Source organism: Oncorhynchus clarkii, chromosome 6, assembly GCF_045791955.1.
Source record: "Oncorhynchus clarkii lewisi isolate Uvic-CL-2024 chromosome 6, UVic_Ocla_1.0, whole genome shotgun sequence".
Taxonomy (NCBI): domain Eukaryota; kingdom Metazoa; phylum Chordata; class Actinopteri; order Salmoniformes; family Salmonidae; genus Oncorhynchus; species Oncorhynchus clarkii.
The window spans coordinates 35,134,442-35,146,636 of NC_092152.1; the positions used below are offsets into that span (position 1 = coordinate 35,134,442).

At 43.6% G+C, this 12,195-nt stretch overlaps 1 protein-coding gene across 1 annotated transcript in view; it reads left to right on the plus strand.

Moving 5' to 3' along the window:
- Positions 1 to 12,195, plus strand: part of LOC139411055 (autism susceptibility gene 2 protein-like) — a 394,290-nt gene that overhangs the window by 79,107 nt on the left and 302,988 nt on the right. The window contains exon 2 of the mRNA XM_071156850.1: positions 11,704 to 11,940. Within this exon, the coding sequence (XP_071012951.1) occupies positions 11,704 to 11,940 (237 nt within the window). The remainder of the gene's footprint in view (positions 1 to 11,703; positions 11,941 to 12,195) is intronic.

Below are 12,195 nucleotides of genomic sequence, written 5' to 3' on the forward strand. Positions count from 1 at the left end.
GCTTCGCTGATGATATTAAATCTATTCGACAGTGGGTGAGGACTTAACAGATTGATTTGTTGTCATCATCGTACAGTTAGCATTATGAATTGAGCCTCTACACTTGGCTATTAGTTGTGTTGCTGCGAAGCCTTTGGAGGAGATCAGGAGCAGGAAGTAGCAGGAGGTAGGTGGCAGTAGGTGTTGCTGAGGTGGCAGCCATACAGGAAGGTGGACTTCTCACATTCTCTTCTTCTCTTCTCTTCTCTTCTCTTCTCTTCTCTTCTCTTCTCTTCTCTTCTCTTCTCTTCTCTTCTCTTCTCTTCTCTTCTCTTCTCTTCTCTTCTCTTCTCTTCTCTTCTCTTCTCTTCTCTTCTCTTCTCTTCTCTTCTCTTCTCTTCTCTTCTCTTCTCTTCTCTTCTCTTCTCTTCTCTTCTCTTCTCTTCTCTTCTCTTCTCTTCTCTTCTCTTCTCTTCTCTTCTCTTCTCTTCTCTTCTCTTCTCTTCTCTTCTCTTCTCTTCTCTTCTCTTCTCTTCTCTTCTCTTCTCGAGAGAGAGAGAGAGAGAGAGACCCAGTGGATGTGCATCTGTCACTGACACCACATTGTATTTTTGGGCTTGTGTGGGCCTGGAACGAGGAGGGGAATGCAGGAAGCTTCCTGAAACAGTGGGCGGAAAGTTCGCAGGCCATATGGGCTGCCATGCATAAACTGGCGAAGCATCATGTCAGCCAGTTAGCAGCCAGTCAGCAAACTGAAAAAAATATTAAAATAAGATGTTGATTAAACATACAATTGTAAGGCAACCAGCTGTAATATTATTGTGAGTTTGCTCAACAAAATGTTCACACACAAACTTTTTGTTGTGAGTTTGCTCTCCGGCTAGGCATCCCGCTAGTGGGACAATTTCCGGTGAACTGGAGGGCACGCAATTCAAATAAATAATAATTAAAATTATGGATATTAAACATTTATGTACATACAAGTGTCTTATCGGTTGAAAGCTTAAATTCTTGGTAATCTAACTGCACTGTCTGATTTCTACAGTAGCCATTACAGGGAAAACATGCCATGCGATTGTTTGAGGACGGCGCCCCACATCTAAATATTTTACCACCAGGTTTCATAAATTCACAAATAGCGAATAAATATTCACTTTTTGAAAATCTTCCCCTGATTTGTCATCCAAAGGGTCCCAGCTATAACATGTAGTGTCGTTTTGTTAGATAAAATCCTTATTTTATATCCCAAAAAGTCTGTATAGTTGGCGCCATTGATTTGAGTATTCCACTTGTTCAACATGCAGCGAAAGGAATCCAAAAATCTACCACTAAACTTTATTAAAATAAGTCAAAATATGGTTCTATTGACTCCTCAGATACCCTAAAATGTAATCAAACTATAATATTTAATACTGGAAGAAGTGTATGTTCAATAGGAAAACGATATTGGCAGGTGCGTCTTCTCCTCATTTACGCGCGCATACATGAATTTCCAAGACTGTCCCTGTAGTAAAACTCCTTATTCTCACTCGTTTTGGAAGAAACAAGCCTGAAACCTTGAACATTGAGTGCTGACACCCATATGGAAGCCATAGGAATTGCATACTGGGAGCTAGATGTAATTATTTTCCTATACTTTCCATTGTAAGTAAGAGCATGGGCTCTCAAAAAAATTCAGTTGGCTTTTCTTTGGACTTTCTCCTACCATATCTATTGTGTTATAGTCTCTTACATTATTCTAACATTTCTACAAACTTCAAAGTGTCTTCTTTCCAAAAGTACCAATTATATGCATATCCTGGCTTCAGGACCTGAGCAACAGGGAGTTTACTTTGGGCTCGTCATTCAGGTGGAAATTGAGAAAAAAGGACCCTAGCCTGAAGAAGTTAAATGAGCTGTATAGGGCCAAAAGCAAATAAGAAAATTCTCACCCAGTGGCAACGCTCCTAGTGGCTGGTGATTTTAATGCAGAAAAACTGAAATCTGTGTCACGATTCTCATCCTCCTCTTCTGAGGAGGAGTAGTAAGAAGGATCGGAGGACCAATGCGCAGCGTGATACGTGTTCATGCTTTTATTTAAATGAACACTGAAATGACAAAATAACCAAAGTGAAACAAATGAAAATCTAAACAGTCCTGTATGGTAAACACAGACACTATACAGAAAACAAACACCCACGCAACGCAGGTGGAAAAAGGCTACCTAAGTATGATTCTCAATCAGAGACAACTAACGACACACTCTGATTGAGAACCATACCAGGCCAAACTCAAAACACAACATAGAACAACTCACATAGACAACCCACCCAACTCACGCCCTGACCATACTAAAACAAAGACAGAAATAAAAGAACTAAGGTAAGAACGTGACAATCTGTCATAATTAATATCTACTAGAGGCGAAAACTCTAGATCACTTTTTTTGCCACACAGACGGATGCATACAATGCTCTCCCTCGCTCTCCATTTGGCAAATCTGACCATAGCTCTATCCTCCTGATTTCTGCTTACAAGCAAAAACTAAATCAGGAAAAACCAGTGACTCGCTCAATACAGAAGTGGTCCGATGAAGCGGATGCAAAGCTACAGGACTGTTTTTTGACGGAGGTAGTAAACAAAAAAGTTTTAAAGAAATCTAAATATATTTTATATTTGAGATTCTTCAAAGTAGTTCAACCTTTGCCTTGATGACAGCTTTGCACACTCTTGGCATTCTCTCAACCAGCTTCACGAGGTGTGCCTTGTTAAAAGTTCATGTGTGGATTTTCCATTCCTTCTTGATGTGTTTGAGCCAGTCGGTTGTGTTGTGACCAAGTAGGTGTGGTATACAGAATATAGCCCTATTTGGTAAAAGACCAAGTCCATATTATGGCAAGAACAGCTCAAATAAGCAAAGAGAAACAGCAGTCCATCATTCATTTTAGAAATGAAGGTCAGTCAATCTGGAAAATCTCAAGACCTTTGACAATTTCTTCAAGTGTAGTTGCAAAAATCATTAAGGTCTATGATGAAACTGGCTCTCATGAGGACCGCCACATGAAATGAAGACCCAGAGTTATCTCTGCTACAGAGGATAAGTTCATTAGAGTTAACTGCATCTCAGATTGCAGCCCAAATAAATGCTTCACAGAGTTCAAGTAACAGACACATCTCAACATCAAGTGTTGCCGAGGAGACTGTGTGAATCAGGCCTTCATGATCGAATTGCTGCAAAGAAACCACTACTAAAGGATACCAATAAGAAGAATTGCTTGGGCCAAGAAACATGAGCAATGGACATTAGACCGGTGGAAATCTGTCCTTTGATCTGATGAGTCCAAATTTGAGATTTTTGTTTCCAACCGCCATGTCTTTGTGAGACACAGAGTAGGTAAATGGATGATCTCTGCATGTGTGGTTCCCACATTGAAGCATGGAGGAGGAGGTGTAATGGTGTGGGGGTGCTTTGCTGGTGACACTGTCTGTGAGTTATTTAGAATTCAAGGCACACTTAACCAGCATGGCTACCACAGCATTTTGCAGCAATACGCCATACCATCTGGTTTGCGCTTAGTGGGACTATCATTTATTTTTCAACAGGACAATGACCCAAAAAACAGGGCTATTTGGGCTATTTGACCAAGATGGAGAGTGATGGAATGCGGCATCAGATGACCTGGCCTCCACAATCACCCTACCTCAACCCAATTGAGATGGTTTGGGATGAGTTGGACCACAGAGTGAAGGAAAAGCAGCCAACAGGTGCTCAGCAAATGTGGGAACTCCTTCAAGACTGTTGGAAAAACATTCCAGGTGAAGCTGGTTGAGAGAATGCCAAGAGTGCAAAGCTGTCATCAAGTCAAAGGGTGTCTAATTTGAAACATATAAAATATAAAATATATTTTGATTTGTTTAATAACTTCAACTTCAATTTCATGTTTTATTAGATTTTTAATTTAACTAGGCAAGTCAGTTCAGAACAAATTGTTATTTACAATGATGGCCTACAGGTTTGTAGAATGTAAGAAAATAGTAAAAATAAAGAAAAACCCTTAAATGAGTTGGCTGGTATTTTTGACTGGTACTGTACAGTGCAGCCAGCCAGTCAGCAAGCCAGTAAGCTCGTCAACTAGTCAGCCAGTTCTGTCTTCCTTTCTGTCATTTACTCCCTCCTCCTCTTTCACTCAATGATGTTGCACATGCAGCCCCTGCTAGGCCTCTCTGGTTTCCTGGGAACTTGTCAGAGCAGATCCATTAAAGAGATTTAGAGTGGGGTTTGTTGTTGTTTGCACCACCCCATTGTCACCATGTCCCCCATACTTCTCCCCTCGTTCTTCTTCACGGGACCCAGCCAGGCCATATGGTGTCAGTCTGTCCAGGACCCTATCCAGCACTCACACCTCTCTAAATAAAAACAGACAGGCACAGAGAGAAAGGAGAGCGAGAAAGGTTTGGAGAAGACTGGAGAGCAGAGTGCTAATTCGCTTGGGTTTACCGATAACTACCTGTTATCTGTATGTGGATGTGGAGAGAGGGAGAGAGAGAGAGAGAGAGAGAGAGAGAGAGCGAGCACTAGAATGACTTCTTAACTTCTTCTGTGGAGTAGGGATTAGTAAATGAAAAGGAAAATGGCATGATATGTGTTAACAACAGTGAACATATCTGGTTTATTTGATCCTTTTGTTGGGCCAATTATGACATTGATCACTGTTGAAGTGTGTGTTTTTGTCTGTGGTCTGTTATGTTCAGAGACTGATTAGCAATTGGTCTCAAAGCAGTCAGTGCTTTTTAGAAAGGGATATAGCCGGTATGCCAGAGTAAGGTAAAGGGTATACTACCACTTAGTTAAAGGTGTATGTTTGTGTGTGTGTGCGCACGCACACCAGTGTGCGTGCCTTTATGCTCGGCTGTGTGCATGGCCTGTGTCTGTGCTTGTGTGTGGACTGACAGCAGCATTTGATCAGGGGGTAGTGCCTGCACAATGTTGTACTATAAATGCAGCAAGGCGGCGCTCAGTTAAGTCAATGCAATCTAAATCACACCACCAGGCCCAGTAATTTACCGGCTGCTAATGTGTGCAGAAACAGTCCACCATTTATGCATAATGCCACAGCCTGAACGGCCGTGAAGAGAGCTAAGTATTTTTGTGGGAAGCGGGTGGCAGAAGCAGCTGCAGGTGCTGGTAATTTACACCATAAAGAGAGAGAGATGACGGCTGCCTGTCAAAGGGAGGAAGAGGACCACGTAGGATGACATGTTTAATGGAGGTGAGGCAGCTGGCGGAATAGACGCCTCTACACCTCACCCTGCTGGCAGATCAAGCAGTACGCTCGAAAAATGTTTTTTAGACATTTGTGTGTGTGTGACAGGAGTGTTTGAGTCTTTCTGTAGTTTTAGATTGTGTGTTTAAAAAAAATATGTATTAGGGAGTGGCAGGAGTTTCACGTTGTGTACTCTTTCTGACAGGCCCCAATGTCTGGGAGCCCGGTTCCATTAATGTAGTGAGAAGATGCTCAGCTGTAATGGGGAGAAGTTACCCGACCGTATGAATGTGGCACAGAAAGGTGGCGCTATCATTAAGTTGTGACAGCAAAACCATTGGGACCAAGCAGAAGTAGTCCCTAGTTTACTCTCAGGGGACTGACTGCCTACACACACACACACACACACACACACACACACACACACACACACACACACAAAGGACTTTGATCAGGGCTGTGATGTTGTTATAGTGGACATTGTAACAGAGACATGGATTTAAACCGTCAGAGCATTGATAATGTATTCAAGCTGTCACAAACTCTCTCCCAATGGGATTAATTGAAACACAATTATTATGTCTAACAACAGCTTACTGAAACAAAAATAGCAGAAACAGGCAACATCATTCTACAAAACCATTCACATGCCATTAGAAACGACCACAGGATAACTGTTACCTAAGTAGTGTGGTTCTGTAAGCACACCGTGGCTGGCATAGTGTATCTAATTGTTTAAAGATGCCCCTGTAACCTCTCTGTAGCCTCTAATGTAAAAGTGATCCCCAGCTGGGCTCTTTGTGTCTCCTAAATAATTACTGAGGATGGAAAGAGAAGTGCCGGCGAAATGTGATGATGTTCATTAGCCACCACCACCAGAAGGAACCCTCTCTCTCGCTCTCTCTTCGCTCTCTTTCTATCTGCCATTCTCTTTCTCTCTCTCTCTCTCGCTTGCTCTGCCTTTCCCTCTTCCTCGCTGTCCTGTTCCCTCTGCCTTTTTCTCTCTCTTTTCCTCTCTCTCTTGTTCCCTCTGCCTTGCTCTCTCTCTCACTTTCTCCCTCTCTATCTCCTTCTCCCTCTCTATCTCCGCTGCTCGCCGCTCCTCCCCTCTTTTGCCGTGTGGTTCTTGCATGCCCGGTGAAAAGCACTGCAGGGAATGACCAGACCAGGGGATGCGGCTGACTCGCTGTACTACCGCCCCTATAGGGCCTGTCTGCAGTGCACTTCCACATTCCCTGCTCCATATTCAGATGCAGGCCGTACCATACATTCCCCCTGCCTGGGATGACTGTGTGGGTTTTATACAAGCCTTTCCCCCCACCCTCCCCTCCCTTCTAGTGCAATTTGGCAACAAAGCGCGCCGTTGCCATGGCAACATGTTGGGGTCAGGCCAGTCTAGTGGTCTCTCCTGTTACTATGTCTGCCTGTATAGACTAGCGGATCCCTGTTCCCGTCCAGATCCAGTCTCTCTCTCTCTCTCTCTCTCTCTATCCTCCACTCTCCACTCTCTCTGTCCCTCCCTGTCTGGCTCGGGGTGTGTACATGTGACAAAACATTATCCTGGTAAACTGCTGCGGTTGAATGTTTGTTCTCTGTGCAGCCCTGTGGCACGCTCAAGCACTCCTGCAGAATCTGCTCCACATGCTCCTCATTTCCAGGCGTTCCCAGCTAAAGCGTTCCAGATGGTGTCATCATTTCTTGCTGTTTTGGTTTTTGGTCTATGTGTGTGTCTATGTGTGTGTCTGTGTGTGCGTGGGTGCGTGTGTGTTTATGCTCCGCAGGTTGAAAGCTGGTTTAGTCTTGCATGCGAAAATATTATTTAGGCCTTCACGGAGGTTACAGTGCAACCGAATCAAATCAAATTTATTTATATAGCCCTTCGTACATCAGCTGATATCTCAAAGTGCTGTACAGAAACCCAGCCTAAAACCCCAAACAGCAAGCAATGCAGGTGTAGAAGCACGGTGGCTAGGAAAAACTCCCTAGAAAGGCCAGCTATATCGGGCATGGGCAACTTTGATGGGGTTGGGGGTCACAATTATGAGGGGCTGATGTGGGTCTGTGTATTCACATCCATACCCACCCACACATGCAGTCAGAGTGAAATGTTGTATAATATAAATAAACTTGCCGGGACAGTTTATTAGGTACACCCATATACTACCGCCCCCCCCCCCCCCCGCCTCCAGAACACCCTGAATTATTTGGGGCATTCTACAAGTTGCCAGAAACATATCACAGGGATGTTTCTCCATGCTGATGCGATGGCATCATGCAGTTGCTGGACGGCGGTACAGTCCCTTCCTTCTCAATCCCAAAGATGCTCTATCGTTTGAGGTCTGGGGACTGCACGGGCCACTCAAGTAGACTGAATTTGCTGTCATGTCCCAGGTAATGTTTTCCTCTCTTCAATTGTCCAGTGTTGGGGACCGCGTGCCCACTAGAGCCGCTTCTTCTTGTTTTTAGCTGATAGGAGTGGAACCCGGGGTGGTCGTCTGATGCAATAGCCCATCTGTGACAAAGATCGACGAGTTGTGTGTTCAGAGATGCCGTTCTGCACACCACACTTGTACCGCGCCATTATTTGTCTGTTTGAGGTACTGGATTCGGTGTGCCTGGCACCGGCGACATACACGCTCAAAGTTGCTTACGTCACTCGTTTTGCCCATTCTAACGTTCAATTGAAAATGCCACACCCACGTGACTCACTGTCTGTATAGATAGTTTTATTTGACAATTTCAAAATGTACAAACATAAACATAGTAGTCCTGGCCTACACAGTAGACCTAGCCTACCAGACAAACTTGGGTTACACATTCAACAAAACAAAGGACAGGACGACATTGTCATAGCCTAGGTCCTAGAGCAGGACTCCCTCAGTAGATCAGCGATCTCAGGCTCCAAAATTGAGCTAGATGATGGGTTGCCGACTCTAATGCTATCCTCGGCCTCTCGATCTGTGGCATGTGATGCCAGATAATGGTGATGGAGCTGGTTGGCTGGCTGGCCCAGATGTCATTCTCAGCTCAGCCTCTCTGTAGCCTGGAATTTGTACTCCTCCACAACCAACGTGTAGCTGCTGCTACAGTGCCAAAAAAGGCCAGCACACATCTGTCCAGAGCAGTAGTCATTCTCACTACAAGCTCAGTCTCTGCCATTTTCATAATACAGTCCGGTCTCATTGATCAAAAACCAGACGGTGCTGAGATGAACCTTTTTACATGCAAATATTTACATTAGTCAGCTAACTAGCTAGCTAGCCAAACCAGAAGTCAACATTCCATCAGTCAAGCAAAAAAACACTTGTAAAACATGTAAAACAAATGACATATACAGTACCAGTCAAAAGTTGGGGAGACAGGTAGCCTAGGGGTTAGAGTGTTGGGCCAGTAACCGAAAGGTTGCTGGAATGAATCCCCGTGCTGACTAAGTAAAAATCTGTCGTTCTTCCCCGGTAGGCCATCATTTTTATTAAGATTTATGTTCTTAACTAGCTTGCCTGGTTGAATAAATACAAATTAGAAATAAAAGGCTGGTACACACCTACACCTTCCAGGTTTTTTCTTTATTTTTACAATTTAGAATAATAGTGAAGATGTCAAAACTATGCCATCATGTCGTAACCAAAAAAGTGTTAAACAAAGTAGCCACCCTTTGCCATGATGAAAGCTTTGCACACACACATTACAACAATGTATGTAAAACAATATGTAAAACAAATTGGCAACCATTCATCATAGGAGCATGTAGGAGCTATCCATTTTCGTGAACATGGTGGTGTAATAAAGTGTCCGGTGAGTGTATATATGTATATACATTTATATACAGTATATACAGTTGAAGTCGGAAGTGTACATACACCCTAGCCAAATACATTTAAACTCAGTTCTTCACAATTCCTGACACTTAATCCTAGTAAAAATTCCCTGTCTTTGGTCAGTTATGATCACCACTTTATTTTAAGAATGTGTAATGTCAGAATAATAGTAGAGAGAATGATTTATTTCAGCTTCTATTTCTTTCATCACATTATCAGTGGGTCAGAAGTTTATATACACTCAATTAGTATTTGGTAGCATTGACTTTAAATTGTTTAACTTGGGTCAAAAATTTTGGGTAGCCTTCCATAAGCTTCCCACAATAAGTTGGTTGAATTTTGGCCCTTTCCTCCTGACAGAGCTGGTGTAACTGAGTCAGGTTTGTAAAGCCTCCTTGCTTGCACATGCTTTTTCAGTTCTGCCCACAAATTTTCTATGGGATTGAGGTCAGGGCTTTGTGATGGCCACTCCAATACCTTGACTTTGTTGCCCTTAAGCCATTTTGCCACAACTTTGGAAGTATGCTTGGGGTCATTGTCCATTTGGAAGACCCATTTGCGACCAAGCTTTAACTTCCTGACTGATGTCTTGAGATGTTGCTTCAATATCATCAAATAATCATGATGCCATTGATGCCATTGTGAAGTGCACCAGTCCCACCTGCAGTCCCTCCTGCAGCAAAGCACCCCCACAGCATGATGCTGCCACCCCCGTCTTTCACAGTTGGGATGGTGTTCTTCGGCTTGCAAGCCAAACAGTTCTATTTTTGTTTCATCAGACCAGAGGACATTTCTCCAAAAAGTACTGAAAAAAAAGTATCAAATACTTATTTTCCACCATAATTTGCAAATAAATTCATAAAAAATCCTACAATGTGATTTTCTGGATTTTATTTCTCATGTTGTCTGTCATTGTTGAAGTGTACCTATTACAGGCCTCTCAGAAAATTACAGGCCTCTCTCATCTTTTTAAGTGGGAGAACTTGCACAATTGGTGGCTGACTAAATACTTTTTTGCCCCACTGTATATTTGGGGGGAAATCGATCCGCTGGCCTACAAAAGTGGTGCCGCGTCCGCCAGTTGCCCATCTCTGAGTGATGTGTGAACGTTTGAATATTAATGTGTTGTGTGTGTTCTTCCTGCCATGAAACACACACTCACACATGGACCACCAGACACAATATCAGTGAGTAACTCTAATTGATCCCACAGCTCAAACACCTAGCGTGTTAACTAGACATGCTTCTATTAATAATAACCCAGGAGGTGGGGTCTGCCATGCAAATTGAATAACTTTGAACTGCCAATCTCCTCTTTGAGATGATGAATATTGATGGGTGGCATGTGAAGGTTCAGCCCCCCTAAAGAGGGAATACACCTGGTAGCACTTTTCATGTCCTTTATTGTCAGTTTGTCTCTCTTTTTCCCGGTAAATCACTTCAGAGATGGCTCTCACGGTAATGAATTGCGTGACAAGTGGCACACTTTGGCTTTCTCTCTGGCCTTATGAGAAATGAATGTGATACCTTAGTGGGGTTGAAGAGGACTGTTCTGTTCGGCCTCGCGCAGGGCTGGATGTCAGTAATATTAAAGCCTCCTCTCAAAGTCGTGTCAGCTCAGCCCGCGACCTCTTTCTTTCTGTCATCCTTTTAAAGCACCAATATGTAGCTCGGGGAGAGAAGAGAGACCAGACGAGACTCTCACCCCAGAGATGTTACATCCATTCTTTGTGTTTGTGTTCGATGTGCCTAGCTAACACACAGGGCCCGGAGGAAAGCTTTGCTCACGCACCTTTGTAAATGTATCAGTGCTGTTGTGTTAGCGCTAATGTGATAGCCATCTGCTGCTCCCCCCCAAACCAATTATTTGATTATTCAGATGGAGCTGCTCCCTCTCCACAGTAATCCACACGGTAGGGGTGACTGTAATGTAGCCTAGCCTAGCAGAGCCATGTAGCAGAGAACAGATGTCGCAATCTAAACTTACAGCCCCGTGCAGGGCACACTGTGCGGCTTCAGGCAGCAGTGTGTCAGTGTCCCGCCAGTTGGACTCTCCTTTGTTGTTATTTCAGACTTTGTTTGTTTACCAATAGCTATGTCATGATGTGTAACTGAAGCCATATCAATATCCTGGCTGCAACGTTATCTCTGGGTTATTTGCAAGTCGCCCTCGCGAGAGAGGTTTCTCACCCTCAGTGCTCTTCCTTGGTTTAATCAATAATTATGGGTATACACTACCCAGCCCTACCCAGGGATGACTTAAGTGCTAGACATCAAGATGAGGTAGCCTGGCCATGATGTAACAGTAGCTAACTGTAGCTGTCTGTCAACCTAACAAGGGGCCATTTTTACCAGACTGTACTGTTTTATTTTTTCAAGAAAAGGTTCCTTCCTATCATTATAAGCTTATCAAAGACAGAGACATAATATGATTAGGGTCTTGAGGGAAGTATTGTGCTGCTGACTGAATAAAACATGTCTTGAGAGTCTACTACTGACTTTGTTGCTGTACATAGTCTTTATTTCTGCTTTGAATAATCCGACACAGCAAAGGTGCAGCTGTGCACTTGACTGTTCGCTAACATTAACCCCCGCATCCTATTTTTCCATACATGAATATCCTGCTAATATGCTCCAATATGCTTTCTTTTCTTCTCTTCCAGAAGAAAACTGGGGCCCTGAAGTCTCAGGAGCGGAAGGAGAAGGAGAAGGAGAGGTGGAGAGAGGAGAAGCAGCAGGAGACGGTGGTGAAGAGACAGAAGGAGGAGGAGGAGGAGGAGAACGTCATGCCCACGTCTCTGGACCCCCTGGAGAATGGCTTCATCAACCACGCCCAGAGAGAGCAGGAGAGGATGAACGACAGACTGCTGAAGAAAACCTACTCCAAGAAGAACAAACAGGTCGGTTTTTATTTAACTTAGTTATCGAGAAAGTACCATTGAGGTCAGAAGACCTCTTTTAGGGAGACCTGAGTGCTGTGTGGTGTTCTATTGGAATGTAAATGAAGCCACATCAGCCGGAGACGACATTACTTAAAGTTATGGAGGATAGACATAATTAAGGCTGAAGGCTATTTTCCATGGGGGTCCTGTTGCTGGTGTTGTTTCTCGTTCTGTATGTTCCCTGAATCACTCACTGTGTTGGAAGTTCCGTCA